A 21,740-nucleotide genomic window follows, 5' to 3' on the forward strand; every position below is an offset into this window, starting at 1 on the left:
TGTTTGTATTTTAGGAAATCACATTCTACCTGATGAAGATCTGGCTTCCTTTCATTGGAGTTTACTTGGTCCAGAACATCCACTAGCTTCACTTAAGGTACAAATTCATTTTATTTCCAACATTTGTTGCTTTTCCTTTTACTTTCATAATCTAAGTAATGTTTCTTTATTGTAGAAGGAAATATACCACAAAATTAGCAATATCATGCTTCTGCCTAACTTCAGAATCTGTGCTGCCTTAAAAAAAAACAAAGAACCTACCTTATATTGTTCCCAGCACTTATATTTTAGGGAAATATATATAAATGTTTTTAAAAATTTCCTTAGATGAATTCTTCATGATAGGTGTAAATTTCTTAGCTAAAGTTTTTACGTATTTTCTTTTCTTACAAATATTATTTTTTAATAGATAATATCATCTGTTATGGATCAATATCTTAGCAGAGTTTGATAAATTTCATAATTTTCTTACTGATTTTCTAATATTGTAAAAATCTATAGCTTTAACGCTTTTTGAGTGATTGAGGAGACCCAAGTTCATTAGAAAAATGGTCTATTTGTACTGTTTCGTCGATATTTATTTTCTTATTTTTCTCCCCTTCCTGTTTGTGGAAGTAATGAACATCCAAGAAGAAGCACTTAACTTTGATTTTCTAACGTGGGAGGGTTTACAGTGTGATGTGAGCATAGTAGTGGAATGCTGTGAGTCACTAGGGAACTTGTATTTGTGAGCGGCTTCCTGTGATTTTCCGAATTCCCTTTGCTGGGTAAATTGGTGTGGTGTTCTCTGCTGTCAGCGTTGTGGTCATAGCTGCCACTGATTACATAGGGAGTTGGGAATTCTGAACCTAGACTGGCCGGCAGCCTGGGCCTCAGTTCCTTGTGCTAATGGGGAGGTTGCATGGAGTGGTTTCTGAATGCGTGTTTTCCTATTGCCAGAATTGTCCTCCAAATAGGATTTTCAGTGTTTAGCTTACAGCAAACTGTGATACTTGGAATTCAGGTGACATTCCTCTCTTGCCTCTTTCATCTTGTTCCTTGGTGCCTAGAACCCTATTTTTTCCATTTCTTATTGATGGGCCCTGATGTTTTCCTTTTTATCCTAACAGTTCTTGGTATGGGGCTTTTCAGCTTCTGTTGGAAGGTCAGTTTTTCTCCTTTTGTTTGAGATTACTTGTTTTCTTTTGCCTTTTTTTTTTTTTTCCCCCACCTGAAGGAAAACAGCTCTCTATTTGCTCTTGGCCAGAATGTTCTTCATGTGTGTTTTCATTTACAAAGTACTGCAATTTGTAAACTTGATTCCAAGCTCCTGGTGATACCATTAATGACTTGCAGAATGAGAAAAGTAGAGTCTGAAATCAGGTAGACTCAGAAGTATTATGCTCATTAGCTTATTAAACAGTATGCTTTTATAAGTTGATACAAAATGAAAGCTTGTTTTTTATAAGGTTTGTATTGTTTTGAGTAGCAGGGGTGACTGAGAGGCTTCCAGGATCCCCAGACTATATACATATGTTTAAATTGAACTTGCCTTATTTAGTGTGTCAGAGGTTAGAAGTGAGGAACTGTTTGAAGCATTATTGGAAAACCAACTCAATCCACTGATAGGTCACAAGCATCATTATCACGTACTTTTCCTAAGTTTGTTAATAAAAATATATAAAAAGTTGAAATAGAAAATATCTATTCATATATCCATCACCTTGGTTCACCTGTTGTTAACAGTTTGCTGTAAAGTATATTTGTATCTGTGTGTTTGTTTTTTAACTCAACTATTTGGAAGTAAGTTGCAGACATCATAACACTTTATTTGTGAAAACTTTGGTTTATATCTGCTGCTGCTACTGCTCCATCGTATCCAACTATTTGTGATCCTGTGGACTGTAGCCTGCCAGGCTTCTCTGTCCATGAAATTTTCCAGACAAGAATACTGGATTGAGTTGCCATTTCTTACTCCAGGGGATCTTCCCGACCCAAGGATTGAACTAGCGTCTTCTGAATTGGCAGGCAGGTTCTTTAGCACTGAGCCACCTGGGAATATCTTGGTTTATATCAACACCACCACCTAAAAATAAGGGTAATCTCTTAATTATATTACTGTTATCACATCAACTAAATTAATGTCATTTAATATAAGTCCACATTGACATTTTTCTGTTTTCTCTGGAAGTTGTTTGTAGGATTGTTTGTGTGTGTGTGTATTTTAAAATTACTCATATTTTTGGCTGTGTTGGGTCTTCGTTGCTGTGCACAGGCTTTCTCTAGTTGTGGTGAGCAGAGGCTTTCTCTAGTTGCGGCGAGCGGGAGCTGTTCTTCGTTGCGGTGAGCAGGAGCTGTTCTTCATTGCGGTGTGCAGGCTTCTCGCTGTAGTGGCCTCTCTTGCTGTGGAGCACAGGGTCTAGGCGCATAGGCTTCAGTAGTTGAGGCCGTGGGCTCAGTAGTTGTGGCACATGGGCTTTGTTGCCTTTGGGCACGTGGAATCTTCCCGAACCAGAGATCAAACCCATGTCCTCTGCATTGGCAGCAGATTCCTATCCACTTGTGGGTTTTTTAAAAAATCAAAGTTTTTGCACTGTCAACATGTGTATTTTAAATATTAGCTAGGTATTTTTATAGCATAATAGCAAAGCAGTGCAACATAATTTTTCAATGATTTGATAAGTTGTAGGATTTTTTAAAGTGACATTACGAAAAGTGAAACGTCTGGCTTTGAGTTAAAAAATTGCAAAACTTTTGTGTTTTGACCTTTTATATAGTTTTTTGTGTGTAGTATCATTTTAACAAAAACTGGGATTTTTTTTTTTCTTTTTAATTGGAGTATTGCTTTATAATGTTGTGTCAGCTTCTGCCATGCAAAAACGTGAATCAACCATAAGCATACATATGTCCTCTCCCTCTCAAACCTCCCAGCCACCCGCGACCCCATCCCATCCCATCCCATCCCTCTAGGCTGTCACAGAGCACAATGTCGAGCCCCCTGTATAACTCAGCGGCTTCCCACTCTCTCTTTTACAGATGGTAATGTATGTGTTTCAGTGCTACTCTCAATCCCTCCTGCCCGCTCCTCCCCCCACTGCATCCACATGCCTGTTCTCTGTCTGTGTCTCTGTTTTTGCCTTGCAGATAGGTTCATCAGTGCCATTTTTCTAGATTTCATATATATGCATGAATATGTGATATTTGTTTTTCTCTTTCTGACCTCACTCTGTGTAACTAGACTGTGGGATATTGAATATGGTTTTTTCCCTCATGAACGTTACTACTGTTCAGAATTGTGTGTACCCATCTGCTTTTTCAGTTGCTTCTTTTTCCCAGTAATACAATTAACTACATCTTTTGAAAATTTGGTTAGTTGTTGATTATAAAACTTTCTTATGATTTTTATTCCTTTTCAACAGAGTATGTTGTATACAGTTTTTAAGGATACTTGATTTTGCTTCCCCGATTTCAAGCATTCCTTTTCTCCTACTTTATTTTGCCGAAGTGTTTCACTGAGTTCATATCTACTAGTTTATTATTCACAGAGGGTTGGTGTTATATGAACTTATTATCTAATAAATTCAACTCCCCGCTTAACGTGTAATGTCATAATCTTATCCCTGTCAACATTTTGCCATCACCATCCACAGTGCTGGTTGGGCCAATAGGAGAGCATGGCTGGGGCTCTGGATTCAGAAGCACAAGCAGAACCTGGAGTGGCTGGTGATGAACAGCTGAGGCAGTTGGATCATGAGGCGATCCCCACAGAGAAGGCTAGGAAGGGAGCAGAATTCTGTTTTGTGCTGTCTTATTAATCAGGGATAGTGCTCATTAGAGTAGGCATGCAATACTAAACATACTTAAAAACCTAAAAATCAAGTTAGGGCAGTAGAAAAGAGGAAGTTAAGGCAGCCAGTCAAGTTTTTAAGCTTTTTAATACTTGTTTACATGTTAAGAACTTCTAGTTTCTTAGTTTTGGGAGTAAAGTTTCTTTGTTTTGGAAGTAAAGTATATTTCGTTTGTTTTCAGAACAGCAGGAGCCCATTTTAAGTCACATCACATTCTAGAAGCAGGAGTGGGAGTCCTCTGGGATGTTAGGTGATCAGCTCTGCTTAGGAGCACCTCCTGGCCATAAGCATGTGCCAAATGAGGGCCTTTTTTATATGTGCTTTTTTGAATTTTTAAAAATGGTTTTATGATTTTGAGTCCTTGAAAGTTATGGAACTTTTTATTTGGGTTTGGCATTGAATTTTTTAACTGAAAGTGTTTTCCTAAGTTAATCATAAGTTGCAGGTCTTTGTATTCATTTTGATGCTTTTTGTGTTCCCAAACTTCATATTCAGTTTCATGTATTTTGAGTTTTATCCCTGTCAGTCATTCATGACCCCCAAGTATTTCCTGCCCCAGAGTCCTTTTGTCATTTCCCTTTACAAGTTTTGTGCTCACCTTTCCTCTCCTTAGATCTCCTACAAGTGTTGTTCTCCTGTATAGCTCTTCAGGTTCTATTTTGATCTCTCTATACCACTTCCCCAGTTGTGGCAAGTGGGCAGAGGAGACCTTCCCCTGGACACAACTGCCCACGCCACCATCACCACCCCACTGCCCCAGCCCAGCTCTGCCCATCAGCCACAGGCCAGGCAGGTGCTGGTTTCTCTTGAACTCCTCCCTGTGTGCGTCCAGTTAAAATGTCTCCTTGAAAACTTCTTGCTTGCTTCTGGCTCTTCTCAAAATCTGAGTCCTAGCTCTTGTGCATGTCTCTTTCTCATTTAAACAGTCTTTAGTGCTTATACCTCTGCCTTTGGATTTACTTTTTAGTCACCTTCCTTTCCCAGCAGTATCTTTCCCTGAGGCAGCTGTATACCACGGCACTCTAGCAGGTCACCTCAGGAACGTTTTGTTTTCAATTTACTTAGAATTTTACTAAAAGTTATCTCTATATGTTTACATCTTACTGTCTGCCACCCAAAGTCACTGAGTAATCCTTTTTACAAATGTCTTTAGGGACAAGATGTGGCGTTTGACCCTGGGGAGGAGGGAGTCTGGTTCTGGGAGAGTAGCATGTCAGGGTCCCCAGGAATGTGGAGGTGGACAGAAGAGCCATCATGTCTCATCGTGCAGGCCACACAACCCCAGCATTCTCCAAGTCATGGCAAATGACACGGCTTGCAGTGGGGCCTCAGAATGAAGCCAGGACTTGAAGGATCTCTTCTCTCTTGGTTTCCCGGAAGGGGCTCTGTGGGTAGCACCTGCTGACCAGTGTCCAGCCAAGCAGTGATTTTCATCTCCACTCCGCATGGCCCCTCTCTGGGTTTCACATCATGGAGCCAGCTTCCAGAGAGAAGAGCAGCATGATTTCAGGCCTTTTGAAGTTTTATGGTATATCTAACATACTGTGCAACTTTACTAGAGTGAGGTTGGTGATCGGACTTTCTGGAATCTTTTTTGAAAGAAAGTTGAATATAAATTGTGCATGAAGAGAAAGATGGGCTTCATTTATTTTAAGAGTTCTACCTTTTAAGGCATTGCAAGAGGTGGCAGCATGGGCACTATAGGACATTCTAAAGAAGGAATTCCTGCTTGTATATTAGTGTTAACTGAAGTTAACTCATACCTTTTTTTCCTCAAAAAGTCATTGTATCATAAGAGCTAAAAAGTACTTCCTAAAACCCAAGGACTTTGGGGGCTCTAGAGAAAATATTGTTAGGGGCCTAGAAGCTTGAAAAACTCAACCATTATGCAGTGTGGAAATGAGAGCTATTTATAATTTCACTCTTGGAAGAGAACCACTTTTAACAGATTGATATTTGTACTCTAAAATTGTTTTAAAATGTACACCCTACTAATATTATTATTACACTGTCATGCATTCAGTGAGCTGCACATTATTAACAGTCTATGAAATTTCAGCGCACAGGTTCATGGTGCTGGGATGTAAGCTTTTAGGTCGTGGAAACTTAGGTAAGAAGTTTTATTCTTTGCTCATTTAAAATTTATATAAGGAATCGTTAGATGGAAAATACGAGACTGAACTCAAAAGATGTTTGCTTATTTGTATCTTATCTGAGCTTCTTTACCTGTTCCCATTTGCTTTTAGAGTAAAGATGGAAAGCTTGGTGTTCCAGGGAATCTTCTGGGATCACTGGGACTCAATAGCTTTTCTGTCTTCGGACAGAAGTCATTTTGTTGGGAAAGAGGGACAGAGTCATGGGAGGAGTCTGTGTTTCCTAGTTGAGGGTTACTTTTAGCTTAGCTCCTTTCTGTAGGGACTGTGCCTGCCCGCAGAACTCTTCCTGAGTGAGCAGAAATGCGTAACCTGGTCAGGAGGAGAGAGAGATTCATGGTCCAAAAGCCGTCTGAAAGATACAGTGTTTGTAGTAGCTGACTTCTCATGCCTGCGGTGGTGAGTGGTAGGGTAAGTTAAACAAAAGGAAGCTTACTGGAGTACTTTTGGTTTCTGTTTCTTCTCATGACCTGGGATCTTCTAGTCGTATGTTAATTAAGTGACATATCCTCAGGTTTTTAAAATGTGTGAAGACACTTTCAAGTGTATTTTCTCCCCTCTGGGTCCAGAACCTCAGCATTGTTCCTAAATAGGTCGTCTCCATCTCTCTAGCAGAAGAGATCACTTCTTCTGAAAATGTGGCTCAGTTGGCAGCTTCCTGACCCTGTGTCTTGGGTGCGTGCACCTATACCCCTCACCTTGCCAGTGGTCTCTGCCCTGGGCACTTCTAGGCAACTCAACCAAAGAGGTCACTTTTCTTGATACTAGCGCAATCTGGGGCCAGGAAGATGTGACAAAACTGGGATTTGCTGGCAATTTACTTCCAAACTGCCATTCCTGATTAGAAAGTTTTTAAAAATTTTCTTTTTATAACAGTTTTATTGAGATACAATCACATGTCATAAAATTTACTCCTTTAAAATACAATTCAGGGCTTCCAAGGTGGCTCAGTGGTAAAGAATCCACCTGCCAATGCAAGAGATGCAAGAGACGTGGGTTCAATCCCTGGGGTGGGAAGATCCCCTGGAGAAGGAAATAGCAATCCAGTATTCTTGCCTGAAAAATTCCATCAATAGAGGAGCCTAGCAGCAGCAGCGGGCTACAGTCCATGAGGTTGCAAAAAGTTGGGCATGACTGAGTGATAGAGCATGTATGCAAAATGTATAATTCAGCAGTTTTTAGCTTTCACAAAGTTTATGCATCTATCTTCACTGTCTAATTTTAAAATACTTTCATTCCCCAAAAAGAAACCCAGTACCTCACCTGCTAGCAGTCACTTCCTGCTTCTCTCCCTCCTCCACCCCTTGACAAGCACTAGTCTCCTTTTTTCTCTATGGATTTGCCTCTTCTGGACATTTCATATAAGTGGAATTATATAATCTCTTGTGTCTGGCCTCTTTGAGCATTTTTTTCCCCTCCAAGGTTCAGTCACATTGTCGCATGTATCAGTACTTCATTTTTTTTTAATGGCCAAATAACAATCTGTTGTGTGGGTATACCTACCACATTCAATCTGTTCATCAGTCAATGGACATTCAGATTGTTAGCCACATTTTGGCTATTGTAATGCTGCTGTGAATATTCAGGTACAAGTATTTGTATAGACATGTTTTCATTTCTCTTGGGTGTATACCTCGGACCGGAATTGCTGGTCATCTAGTAATAATATGCTTAACTTTTTGAGGTACTACCCCACTGTTTTCCACAGCAGCTATACTGTTCACACTTACCAGCGATGTGTGAGGGTTCTGACTTTTCCATGTCCTCACCAACACTTGTTGTTGTCTGTTTTATTTCTAATTGTCATAGTGGATGTGATATGGTTTTGATTTGCATTTCTCTGATGACTAATGATGTTGAACACCTTTTCCTTTGTTCACTGGCCATTTGTATACCTTTGGATAAATATCTATTCATATCTTTTGTCCATTGAAAAAAAATTTTTATTATTGAGGTATATGAGTTGGTTTTTTTTTTTTTAATATATTCTGAAATGTAAGTCTCTTATCAGATACATAATTTGCAAACACTTTCTCGCTTTTTGTGGGTTGTCTTTTCACTTTCACGATGGTGTCCTTTGATAACTCTTCAGAGACTCAGGCACGGTCATGTACTAGAGTTTGCCCACAGATAACTTGGCTGCATATTCCTTCTTTGTCTCCAGCGGTGTCTACTATACTGCAGCCTTCTATGCCGAGTCATACACTGGGTCTTCTCCCAGAAGAGTTCTGATTCTTATCTTACACTTACTATCCTTTTGTCTCTGTTGCTTCTATCTTTACTATTCTCACAAGCTGACACTTCACTCTTTCACCCACCCTGGGGCTGTCTGCCCATTTACTCATTGTTTCTTTCTTCCCTAGCTGGCCTGGACCTCTTGATGGGTCATCTTGAGCCAGGTGTACCAGCATCACCCTTCTGTTGTTCCTTCTTCCATTTCAACCACCCAGCAGACTTCTCCACCCTGGATAATACTATCTAGAGAATATCTTGAGAACCACACAGCTGATGGATGCCACTGCAAATTTATGATCTAAGTTAAAGAAGGATCTAAATAAATGAGGAAATGTATGTGTTTATGGTTCAAAAGACTGTTGTTATATAGATTTACTACATCCTCATCAAAATCCAGCCTGGAGAAGGGAACAGCTACCCACTCCAGTATTCTGACCTGGAGAATTCTGTGGACTGTATAGTCCATGGGGTTGCAAAGAGTCAGACACGACTGAATGATTTTCACTTCACTTTCACTTTTACATCAAAATCCAATCAAGCTTTGTTTTCAAGTGGAAATTGAAAAGCAGGTTTTAAAATTTTTGTGGAACTGCAAAGGACCTAGAAAAGCAACAAAGATGTTGAAAAGGAAGAACAAATTTGAAGGACTTAGCGTTACCTAATTTCAGTATGACTTTAAAGCTATAATAATCAACTCAGTGTAGTACTGACATAAAGGTGTCAAATAGATCAATGGAACAGAGCAAGTTCAGAAATAAACCTGTATATACGTGGTTAGTTACCTTCACCAGAAGTCCATAAGTAACTAAATGCGGAAGGGGTTAGTCTTTATAATAGCCGGATATTCATTTGCAAAAATTAAAAATATAAAAATTATTCTAGAAGAAGATATAAGAGAAGATCTTTATGACCTGGAGTTAGAGATTTCTTAGTTAAAAGAATGAGAAGCAAGCAACAACAGTGAATGGAGATAGAATTACATTGTGCTATTTGCACAATGTAATTCTTACCAGAGGACTTGTATTCAGAATATGTAAAGAACAATACAATAATGAGATATACAACCCAACAACAAAGAAAAAGACAGGCAAAATTTTGAACAGACATTTTACAGAATATTCAATAAGCACACAAGGAGATGCTCCATGGCATTAGGTAATGCAGATTAAAACCACCATGAGCTGCATTACTAACCACTAGAATGGGCAAAATTAAGGAGACAGATGATGAGAAGTGTCAGTACATGTCAGCACCTGCAGCTCTGAGATGTGCTGTTGGGAAGCAGAATCCAGAATGGTCACTTTGAAAACAGTCTGACAAAGTTTCTTACAAAGTTAAACATACACCTGCCATATAACCCAGCAATCTCACTGCTAGACATTTACTCATAAGGAATGAAATCCTCTGTTCACACAAATGGTTCAGTCTGAGTCTCTGGGCAGCTTTATCTATTGTCGTCTCAAAGACACTAGGCAGCAGTCAGCTGGCAAATGGGGGAATGAATTGTGGCAGTCACAATGAGATGCTGAGAGCAGAGAAAGGGACCAACTAATCTCTTACAGTATGTATGAATCTTAAAGCATTATCTTAAGTGAAGAGTCGAAAACAAAGGAAATAGATTGGTTTTATGTAAAATCCTAGAAAAGGCAAAAGTATAGTGATAGATAGCAGGTTAGTGGCTGCCTAGGGCTATGATGGGAAGGGGAACAGGAAACTGAGGTGATGGAAAAATTGAATTTCATAATTGTGGTAGTGGCTTCACTAATTGGAGAAGGAAATGGCAACCCAAGCTATCAATATCAACAGTTAATCTTTTTATTCTCCTTAATATTTATCTTAAACATTCATCATGTCTTCGGACCTCTCTTCACTTTCACAGTGCTTTCTCTTACAGAGAGGTCCTTTATCTAAGGATGAAGAGAGTCCTCAGCTTCTCGTTCCCCCGTTTGCCTTCTTCTTCATCCAGGCTCACTTTACTTCCCTTTTCCAGCCTGAGACTAGACTGTCCTGACATTCTTGAGCCCATGTCACTGAATGCATCCAGGGAGCCCTTCCTTGCCTCATCCGGTCAACTCCTTGCTCCTATGTAGATGCTCCCTCTTTTGGTCCTTGATCCTTAGTTTGTAAATGTGGTCTAGTCTCCCGTGTTCTCCTAACTCTCTTTTTTCATCCTCGAATCTTCCAAGGGCAGTCTTCCATAGTGTCCCCAATAGCTTAACCCACCCTCACTGCCCGCTGTGCCCCTCCCCACCTATTTCTAACAGACACAGGGGGGTTTTTGTCCAAGGCTGTGGATTTGACAAATGATTTGTCAAATGATTTTCAACCTCTTTGGAGCATTTGACAGTGTCAGTCATCCTATTCTCTTCACCTGTTCTCTGGGAAATCCCTGCCTTGATTCCCAGACCCCAACTTCATTCTGTATTCCTTATTTCTGCATCCTTTCCTTGACTCTCCTATAAGCTGGCTTCCCTTGATTGCATGTGTATTCCCTAGGGTCCATCTGTACCTTGCTGTAATCCTCACACTTTCTTTCTGGCATGTCTCATTTGCCTTTAAGTTTATAAGTACCATCTCTGTGTTGATGATTCTCCAGTGTACTTCTTCCAGTGAGACCTCTTCCTTGAACTGCAGGGTGTATCCTACTGTCCACTAAGTCATCTCCACTTGGGCACTCCACCTGTGCACCAAATTTCATGTTTCTAAAAATGTCGTCACCCTGCCTGAATGGTTTTGTCTTCCTGTGGTATGTTTTTCAGCTAGTGATACCACTGTCCCTGTAGTCATCAGGTTAGAAATTGGGAATTATATTTGATTCTTCCCCTCTCCGGGTCTAACTCCTCTGACCTTTCCCAGCTTGCTCATCCTGTCCTTCTCTACCCACTGTGTTATTGCTGCTTGAGTTTGAGCAGGAGCCGCTAATGTTCCCTTCTCTGTTCCTTCGCCTTCATGCCCATCCTCCATGTGTCTGACACCAGGCCTGATCTCATACCTCCCCTATTGACAGTCTTTCCGTAGCTCCTTTCATCGACAACAGGAGTTTGGATTTCATGGATCTCTTGGCCGGGGGGGGGGGGGGCGGGGCGGGGGGGGAGTTGGGAGGGCTACTGTTGTGTTGCCAACTTCTAATTTTTCTAAATAAGAATGTTAGAAGAACAAGGAGCTCACTATCAACCATTATTTTACAGAAAAGGACATTTAATGCTAAAAGAGGCATAATTTAGAAGACGACTAGGCCAGAGTGTGGTGGTCAAGTGTGCAGTCTGCGGGTCGGGTAGTGGCCCAGCTGCTCACCTTGTTGGCTCCCATGGGTGCCTTAATGAGCTTCTGTCAAATGGGAAGTACATTTAAGAGTGTACCTCACAGCACTGATTTGTGGATTAAATGAAGCAATGCCTGCCGAAAGCAGTGTGTGGCATACAGTCCAGAGGAACTCAGTCACAGGACCTTGCAGCCCCAGCTGGATGCAGACACTTCTGCAGGAGGGAGCCCGAGCCTGCCCGCCTTTCCATCAGAGCCTCCGGGGACCCTTGCTCACAAAATGTGATGGAACTTTTCTTTGTTTACAGTTAACACTTTAAACTCAAATCTGTTGAAGTCTTCAGTATGTCTGCATAACAGTTTCCATGTGCAGAGCTCTCATTTAGCATGGTGTGTGATTAATTGCATTTTAGCATCCTTTTCAAGCTTGATGGTGCTAGTGGTAAAGAACCTGCTTGCCAACGCAGGACACGAAAGAGACGGGGGTTCGATGCTTTGGTCAGGAAGATCCTGTAGAGGAGGGCATGTCATCCACTCTAGTGTTCTTGCCTGGAGAAGCCCATGGACAGAGAAGCCTGGTCGGCTGTGGTCCATAGGATCACAGAGTCGGACATGACTGAAGCGACCTAGCATGCACACGTGTATAAGATATTGATTCATGTCATAACTTTTTAAGAATCTCAAGACATAGCCACTGGTAGTTACTTAATGATTATAGTGTTTAAATGTTTTCCTTACTCTTGACTCTTCTAGAAACTACTAGGCTTCAGGGTGTGTTCATTGATGCAATGGTTAGAGGGCTTATTACAACAAACTGCCTTAGCCCCCTCACATAACTCTCTTCATTGGTCTCGGGGCACCAAGGCTGCACTCAGTTGGATCTCAGGGCTACACTTTGAGAATCACAGATGATGCAGAAACCTTTCTACCTCCTCAGCTGGGCCATGATTTTCCTCCAGGCTCTCCTCTGAGGTCTCTTTGGAGTTTGGTCAGCATTTTTTTCTCCAATAAGAATGTGAGCTTCTTGAAGTTGAGTACTGCGGAGCTGCTCCATGTTCTCGTTTCTAAAACAATGCCTTACTCACAAGTGAATGTTGATCAAATCAGGTTTCTAGTTTTCTTCCTGAAAATTGCCAAAATTTGGCAAAATTGCCGAAATCATTTCCACGTTGCTGTTTTCCAAATGGCAGTGAAGTGGGTCAGGTTTTTCTGCTTCAGCAATGATGTTAAGCAAGAGTACCAGTAAAACATCTATTTCTACTTTATTGACTGTGCGGGTCACAATAAACTGTGGAAAAGTCTGAAAGAGATGGGAATACCAGATCACCTGACCTGGCTGTTGAGAAACCTGTATGCAGGTTAGGAAGCAACAGTTAGAACTGGACATGGAACAACAGATTGGTCCCAAATAGGAAAAGGAGTACATCAAGGCTGCATATTGTCACCCTGCTTATTTAACTTATATGCAGAGTACATCCAGAGAAGGCAATGGCAACCCACTCCACTGCTCTTGCCTGGAGAATCCCAGGGACGGCAGAGCCTGGTGGGCTGCCATCTGTGGGGTTGTGCAGGGTCAGACAGGACTAAAGCGACTTAGCAGCAGCAGTAGAGTACATCCTGAGAAATGCTGGGCTGGATGAAGCACAAGCTGGAATCAAGATTGCTGGGAGAAATATCAATAATCTCAGATATGCAGATGACACCACCCTTATGGCATAAAGTGAAGAAGAACTAAAGAGTGTCTTGATGAAAGTGAAAGAAGAGAGTGAAAAAGTTGGCTTAAAGCTCAACTTCATAAAACTAAGATCATGGCATCTGGTCCCATCACTTCATGGCAAATAGATGGGGAAACAGTGGAAACAGTGGCTGACTTTGTTTTTCTGGGTTCCAAAATCACTGCAGATGGTGATTGCAGCCATGAAATTAAAAGACGCTTACTCTTTGGAAGGAAGGTTGTGACCAACCTAGATAGCATATTAAAAAGCAGAGACATTACTTTGCCAACAAAGGTCCATCTAGTCAAAGCTATGGTTTTTCCTGTGGTCATGTATGGATGTGAGAGTTGGACTGTGAAGAAAGCTGAGCACCGAAGAATTGACGCTTTTGAACTGTGGTGTTGGAGAAGACTCCTGAGAGTCCCTTGGACTGCAAGGAGGTCCAACCAGTCCATCCTGAAGGAGATCAGTCCTGGGTGTTCATTGGAAGGACTGATGTTGAAGCTGAAACTCCAATACTTTGGCCACCTCATGCGAAGAGCTGACTCACTGGAAAAGACCCTGATGCTGGTAAGGTTGAGGGCAGAAGGAGAAGGGGATGACAGAGGATGAGATGGTTAGATGGCATCACTGACTCAATGGAAATGGGTTTGGGTGGATTCCGGGAGTTGGTAATGGACTGGGAGGCCTGGTGTGCTGCAGTCCATGGGGTCACAAAGAGTCGGACACGACTGAGCGACTGAACTGAACTGTGTTCATACTGAGTTGCATTTAAAAAGCAGTCAAGAGATAGTTTGGGAGCAGTAGCACCAACGGTCTCAAAGGAAGACGTGACTGCTCACCCTGAGCTAGATTTGGAGGGCTGGATTGGGAATGAAGCTGGGCGAACGAGGAGGGGGTGAGGTGTGAGCGAAGTCTGTTCCAAAGGAAATTATAAAGGATATAGTTGACGGTGGTGTTAAATTAGCCGCTCAGAAGGATTCAGGGGCCCTCTAATGACAGGATCTGTTCACTTCAAGGATTATATAGCCTTCGTGTTGTAGAAGGTACGGGTAGAGAAGCCAAGGAGACCCATAGGAACAAAAGCGACAGACTGTCCTTTTCGTTTGAGATGGGAGGGGGCAGTGTGCGCCTGCCCAGTCTGTTGTGCATCCCCTGGGAGAGGCTGCCTGCACCATACCATTAGCTCCCACCTCCTGGAGAAAAGCCGTTTTCATATTGTGGACATTTTTATTTCTAATAAACTCTTGTTCCCACTATGTGAATTGTCATTTGTTCTCTGTATAAACTCTCTCTGCAATGGCTGGCTTTTCCAGTACTTTGTGCAGCATAATGAGGTAACCATAGACTTTCAGACTGCCAAGGGGTGTTCTGTGGCCAACTAGCCTCGAACCGTGGTCAGAGACAGAAGGTTGTGGCCCAGAGAAGGGGTCGCCCAGGGGCCTCAAGTCTGGTGGCCATTGCAGGCTGTCCCCTTCCCTGTAGTCTGTGCTCACTGAGAGTGAAATGTTGATGGTAGGAGGGCTCAGGGTTTCTCTTCTGGCTTCTCATTTCTGGGGCCGCCAGCAACTGGCCCTCCTCCCTGCCCTGGCTGTGGGACTGTTAAACACCCCAAAGACAGGGAGTGGACAGAGCTTCCATTTCTCCCAGACTGACTGGAATGTGCTGTTCCAGGGACCTCTTCACCGTGGAGCATGTGTATGTTAAGAGATTTTCATTCTACAGAGGGGGGATTGGGTTTCTAGGAACGTGCTTGTGGTCTGCAGCCATGGACATCTTACTAGTTCCCTGGAGTTCATTATGATGACCTTTATCAAACGCTGACCAGAACAAGGAAAGAAACCATTCTCTAGGAGACAGAGCAGCTAACATTTTTCAAACATGGAAAACATTATTTAAAAAAAAAGATTGCTTTTCCAAAACGAAATTGAGTATGCTTTTATGCGTCTGAAAATTTGTGTGATACCGTAATAGTGTAAGTATTTTCTAGAGGTTCTTCCATTCTGTTTATGTTGTTTCTCTGATTTTCTTCATTTGTTTTTTCTTTCATTTTTTCCTCTATTATTTATGTTTGATGTCTTAAAATATCACAAAGTTAATAATCTTACAGAGATCACAACCAAAGTGGGTCTCACTGTGCTAAAAGCAAGGTGTGAGAGGGCCACGTTTCTTCTGGAGGCTCCAGGGAGAGTGTTTCCTGCCTTTTTAGCTTCTGTAGGGGCTGTATTCTGTGGCTCATGGCCCTTCCTTCATCATCAAAGCTGTCAATGGCCAGTAGAGTCCTGCACTCCCTCATGTATGAAACCTGCTCCTCTGCCTTCCTTTCTACATTAGAGGATCCTGTGATGACTCTGGGCCCATCTGCATCATCCAGGGGAACAGCCTGGCCTGAGGTTACCAGTCTGCCCACGTCTTCCCTCCTGCTGTGTAATGTACCACATTTATAGGTGTGGTGGGCAGGAGTGCACAGCTCTGAAACTATAACAATGGCCTTTAGAAGTTTTTGCCATCTTATTTATCTTTATGATCTTTGTGACTAAATAGGACATAAAACATCATTTCATGCTATCATTAAATTAAAAAAAATTTCATAAACATAGTTCGTGTGTGATTCATCTTTGTTTCTAAGAATATCTTTCATGTATTTTTTTTTTTAAGTTTTCGTGAAAAAGTCCAAAAGAAACCTTTTTTAAAAAAAATTTTCTTACTTACCATTTCCTGGTGTCAAGTGTAAAATATTCCTAAACTTTATTCCATGTGTCTTTCACCAGATGTGTCCCTCAGCACTCAGGGATACTGTTTTCCATCCATTCCAAGCTGACCTTGGCTCTTTTAGTGGACTGGGGAGCTTGGGGCTGCATAGCCTCCAGCTGGCTGGTGTTGAAAAATGAGAGGCACCTGTGGCCCAGGGCGTCTGTGTTGTGCTCACGTGAGCAGGTTGCAGAGATCTCTGAAGTGATGGAAGGCTGTCAGATGCTTTTTAACATAGTCAGGTTGAAGCCGCTGAGTTGTATTTCAATTGAAAGGGAGATCCAGGGCTTAACCCTCAGACTTTCAAAGTCTTAGGGACAAGAACTTACAAATTGATGATAAGCAGGCCCTTCTAAGGAAAGCATTACTTATAGTTTCTGGGCCCCGTGTTTGGAATTAGTGAATTGACACGTGTGCTTGTTTTCTTAGGTCCGGGCCCACCAGCTGGTCTTGCCACCGTGCGATGTGGTGATCAAGGCTGTGGCTGACTATGTCCGCAACATCCAGGATACCTCGGACTTGGATGCCATAGCTAAAGATGTTTTCCAGCATTCTCAGGTAGAAATGCAAGCTCTTGGGTAATGCTTTGTGCTCTGGTGTGTGCTGAATTTGGAAGGGTCTTGAGAGGCACACACCAGCCATACCCAGGAGTGCTTCCAGCTGTCAGGCCTTGGTGCCAGCCAGGAGGGCTGGCCCCTCTCCTAGCTTCTCCAGCCTCCCCTCCAGCCTGCACAGAGGTAGACAAATGGTAAGGCCTCTGCTGCTCCTAGATCCTCCATCATAATTCAGTGGGATTTCTACTAAGACAGATGTATCAAATGGGCAAACAAAATATGTGGATCTCTGATTTGTCCATCCCTCCAGGTGATGGTCAGGGATTTCTTCTTCCTTTTTTGGAAAGTAAGGAATTCAAGGGAGGTTGGACTTTAGTAGAAGCGATGAAGTTTGTGTGACTTCCTGTTTGCTCTCTGAAGAGCTAAAATTGTACCTCCACTTTGCTAGAGATGGAAAATAAAACCTTTGCAGATAGCATCAGAGACCTTGCCAAGGGAAAGTTGGAGGACTGCATCCCAGAACTCAGGTCTCCTGAGTGCTATGTCAGACTCTGATAAGTACAGTGTTCTAAGAGAATTAACTTGTTTCTTTAATGATAATCTGTTGATTTTCCTTAACGGTTTTAATGTATATTCTAAACTCTCATCTAGCTTTAAAGGCTACAGACTTATACGTGTGTTGAATTATATTAATATACACATGACCAGTGGCATACTAATTTACAAAGGTTTTCGTGCATTTGTTTCAGTCTAGAACAGATGACAAAGTTATTCGATTTAAGAGAGCAATTGGATATTACTCAGCAACTAGCAAGCCTATGGCATTTCACCCACCACATTACTTAGGTAAGTAATTCGGGGCCTCTGTGATGCTAACCATGCAGTAACCGAAGAGATTTAAATATTCAGCCAATAATCTTGTGAGTTTATTGTTTTGAAATAAGATTTCTATCATTATACAAATAAGTACTAGCAGAACTTCTGGGCAGACTCAGTAGTAATTCCTGGAAGTGTTGAAAAGCAAGAGCAAACTTATGAGACTTAAGAGATTGGAAGAAAAAAGGATGCAGCCATAAGGACTAAGGCTGGCAGTAATGGTGATGCTTAAATCTGTGTTTGTGAGGTGTGGTCTTATAGAGTGTGCCAGGGACACAGAAGACCCACCGATCTTTAGGTGCCTTCCGTGCAGTGGATTGATGTCTCCTCCGTGTTGCCTTTTTTGGCAAAAGATCGGATTTCTCTCAGAGAGTTGAAATTGGGGAATTAAAAACAATTGTAAACTGCCTGAAGGCTGCTTGATAGTAAATATCTCATGGGAGGTTGTAAAGCACTAACCCTAAGTACCAACCTCCTTCCTAAGTCAGATTGCATTTTTTAGGGTCCAGATCAGTAAAGCTATGAGAAATCATCCTGCCACCTGTTGTTTCAGTTGTGCTTGTTTTATGTAATGAGACTGTCAGAGGGATGTAACTGACTTCATATTAACCCTGCGGTTGAAAATGTTCCTAACAGTGTCCTCTGCATGATAGTATTCACTCACCTGTTTAAGCACAGTGTGACTGTGCTGTGTATGTGGTTGGCGGGGGCGGGGGGCACGATACGGATACAGGTAAGTGCTGGCTCCTGATGGCAGTCTCTGTGCGTGGGTAACAACAAGTGCATATGGATTGTGACTATGGACAAGTGAATATGCTGTGTGATCAAGGAGGGTACAGGCATTTCATCTGATGATCCAGTTCCCTGTCATGGGATACCCACCCCCCGTCCTTAGCCACTTCTTTTCTTCCCAGCAGTTAGAGTAGTGTTTAAAAATGTCAGTCAGCCTATTCCATTCCTCTCATGCTTGTAACAAACTCCCAGCTGCATACCTTCTTCCTCCCCCCACACCAAGCTGTTTCTCTTGCTGGCCTCTGCCCCTCACCCTCAGGCCCTGCCTTCTTCCCTATGTGAAATGTCCTACACTGGCTCCTGCTGTGGGGTCTTGGCACTGGCTGTGGACCTAGAGCTCTCTCTCTGACTTCCTGTGCCCGGGGCATTCCCATTTCTGTTGTCCAGGCTTCACGGTCACCTTTCTTGGCTCCACAAGGCCATCCTGTCAAATGATCCTCTGCACATCTCCTCAGATACGCCCTCCCAACCCCTAAGAATGTCAGGGGTCCAGGGATGGACAACCCCAGGGTCTCAACTGCCACCTTCACCCTTTACAAGAGTGGGGAAGTATTTGCCCAAATGACTTAATCCATGAAGAGCTGTTGAATCAGGAGAGTGAAATGATTAGATGCAACTTAAGGTGACTCTTGGAAAGGCAGACAGGGAGTGCTGAGCAGGGGGACTCGATACTACGTGTCTCCTCAGTTAAGGTGAGATATAACAGGGGCAGATGGTGGTGGCTGGGTTTTACTGCTGGCACAGGAATAGATGCTGTTGAGACAGGTGAGTGGCCGGGCTACTGATGCCAGGTTGTGACATCTCTTTTCCATTGCCTCCTGGCTTCGTTTTTCCTGTTTTATTAAAATGGGATACTTATGTTAATATTAAAAGGGTAAGTATAGGTAAAGTGCTTTAAAGAGTGCTTGTTACAAGCAGATACTGTCATTTTTACTCTTGTAGGAAGGATGCCTGGCAAAAGCTCTGAATGTTGAATGATCAGATAGCCTGAAAGAAGTTAACACAAAGACGTACTTGGTACCTCATGTATCTGTAGTGATGTTCTACTCCTCATTTGACAGTTGTACTTTAAACATTCATTATAATATACTTGGGACCAGGCTTCCCAGCTGGCTTATTTTGGTAAAGAATCCGCCTCCAGTGCAAGAGATACAGGAAACTCAGATTTGACCCTGGGTTGGAAATATCCCCTGGAGGAGGAAATGGCAACCCACTCCAGTATTCTTGCCTGGAGAATCCAATGGACAGAGGAGCCTGGCGGGCTACAGTCCATGGGGTTGTGCAGAATTGGATACGACTGAAGTGACAGCATGCATGTGTGGTTGGGATTAGAGCATTTACTCTAATCCCTTCCTGAAGGAAAATAGGTGGGAGAAGGATAGAGACAGGATAGATTGACTTAACATTTGGCATTGACCTGAGCTGATAACAGTTTGGAAAATGTTCTGAAGAGGAAGATGAATTTTAAATTAGGTTTAAATTTGAGCTTCTTAAAAATATTTACTGTTCTATAAAGTGCTTTCGTGTTCTTATTAAATCATCAGAGGACATTATGGGGTAAGTATTTTATAAAAGAAGTTAATACTCTTAGAATTCTCTTTCACTTTCACTCAGTGGTTTATGGAGAACAGTGGTGTGATTGGTAAAGAACTAGGGATATTTAGAGTGATGTTTTCAAGCACGTTAATGTAGGTGATAACCACCTACAACATCCTTCTGTAAAGCATTTCCTATTGCTTCTGACTATTGCAGTGATCTTAATCGTACAGCAAGGGACTTAACAAAGCACAGGCACAGATAGTTTGGGACAGTGTAGAGTTCAGTATATGACCATATACTGAAATTGAGAGAGGGTGAGGCAAGATTGGGAAGCAAGGTTTATTTCAAGTAGAACCAGCAGAAACAGATAAATGTAAAAATCACTATTTTTTTTTTCCTGATAAGTATAAAGAAGCAAAAATATCTGAAATAGTGCTCACTGATTTTTGTCTATATGTGCTGCTGCTGTTGTTGTTTAGTCACTGACTCTTTGCATACCAGGCCTCCCTGTTCTTCACCGTCTCCTGAAGTTTACCTAAGTTCATGTCCATTGCATCGATGATGCCATCCAGCTGTCTCATCTTCTGATGCCTTCTCTTCCTTCTGCCCTCAATCTTTCCCAGCATCAGGAACTTTTCCAGTGAGTCGGCTGTTTGTATCAGGTGACCAGAATCCTGGAGCTTCAGCTTCAGCATCAGTCCTTCCAATGAGTTTTCAGGGTTGATTTCCCTTAAGATTAACTGGTTTGATCTCTTTGCTGTCCAGGGGACTCTCAGGAGTCTTCTCCAGCACCACAGTTTGAAGGCATCAATTCTCTGGTGCTCTGCCTTCTTTATGGTCCAGCTCTCACAATCGTACATGACCGATGGAAAAACCATAACCTTGACTATGTATGAACTATGTCGGCAAAGTGATGTCCTTACTTTCAACACACTGTCTAAGGTTTGTCATAGCTTTCCTGCCAAGAAGCAGTCTTCTGGTTTCATGGCTGCAGTCACCATCTGCAGTGATTTTACAGTCCACAAAAAGGAAATCTGTCACTACTTTCACCTTTTACCCTTCTGTTTGCCATGAAGTAATGGGGCCAGGATCTTAGTTTTTGAAATATTTAGTTTTAAGCTGGCTTTTTCACTCTTCTCTTTCTTCCTCACAAGAGAGTCTTTAGTTCCAATTCGTTTTCTGTTGTTGGAGTGGTATCATCCGCATATCTAAGGTTATTGGTGCTTCTCCTGCCTATCTAGATTCCAGCTTCTAACTCATACAGCCCGGCATTTCTCATGATGTGCTCAGGTTAAATAAATAGAGTGACAGCAGACAGCCCTGTTGTACTCCTTTCTCAATCATGAACCAATCAATTTGTTCCATACAGAATTTTAACTTGCTTCTTGACCCACATACAGATTTCTCATGAGACAGGTAAGATGGTCTGGTATTCCCATCTCTTTAAGAGTTTTCCACAGTTTGTTATGAGCTACACAGTCAAAGGCTTTAGGTAGATGCTTTTCTGGTATTCCCTTGCTTTTTTCTGTGATACAGCAGATGTTGATAATTTGATCTCTGGTTCCTCTGCCTTTTCTAAACCCAGCTTGGACTTCTGAAAGTTCATTGTTCGTGTAATGCTAAAGCCTAGGATGCAAGATTTTAAGCATGACCTCACTAGCATGGGACTTCCCTGGTGGCTAGCTGGTAAAGAATCCACCTGCAATGTGGGAGACATGGGTTCAGTTCCTGGGTTAGAAAGATCCCCTGGAGAAGGGAAAGGCTACCCACTCCAGAATTTCATGAACTGTTCATGGGGTTGCAAAGAATCAAACAGGACTGAGTGACTTGCTCTTTCACTTTACTAGCATGGGAGATGAGTGCGATTGTCCGATGGTTTGAACATTAGTACTACGCTTCTTGGGAATTGGGATGAAGATTGACCTTTTCCAGTTCTGTGGTCACTGCTGGTCTTCCAGATTTGCTGACATATTGAGTGCAACACGTTGATAGCATCATCCTTTAGGGTGTTGAATAGCTCTACTGGAATTCCATCAC

At 42.2% G+C, this 21,740-nt stretch overlaps 1 protein-coding gene across 2 annotated transcripts in view; it reads left to right on the top strand.

Annotated features, from left to right (window-relative positions):
• The window catches only part of FAM120A (family with sequence similarity 120 member A), a 115,962-nt gene that overhangs the window by 27,381 nt on the left and 66,841 nt on the right, over positions 1–21,740 (top strand). For both annotated transcript variants that reach the window (XM_019966605.2, XM_019966604.2), the window contains exons 3-5: positions 15–97; positions 16,372–16,500; positions 17,246–17,342. In XM_019966605.2, the coding sequence (XP_019822164.2) occupies positions 15–97; positions 16,372–16,500; positions 17,246–17,342 (309 nt within the window). The remainder of the gene's footprint in view (positions 1–14; positions 98–16,371; positions 16,501–17,245; positions 17,343–21,740) is intronic.

This window comes from Bos indicus, chromosome 8, assembly GCF_029378745.1.
Source record: "Bos indicus isolate NIAB-ARS_2022 breed Sahiwal x Tharparkar chromosome 8, NIAB-ARS_B.indTharparkar_mat_pri_1.0, whole genome shotgun sequence".
In the NCBI taxonomy this organism is placed as follows: domain Eukaryota; kingdom Metazoa; phylum Chordata; class Mammalia; order Artiodactyla; family Bovidae; genus Bos; species Bos indicus.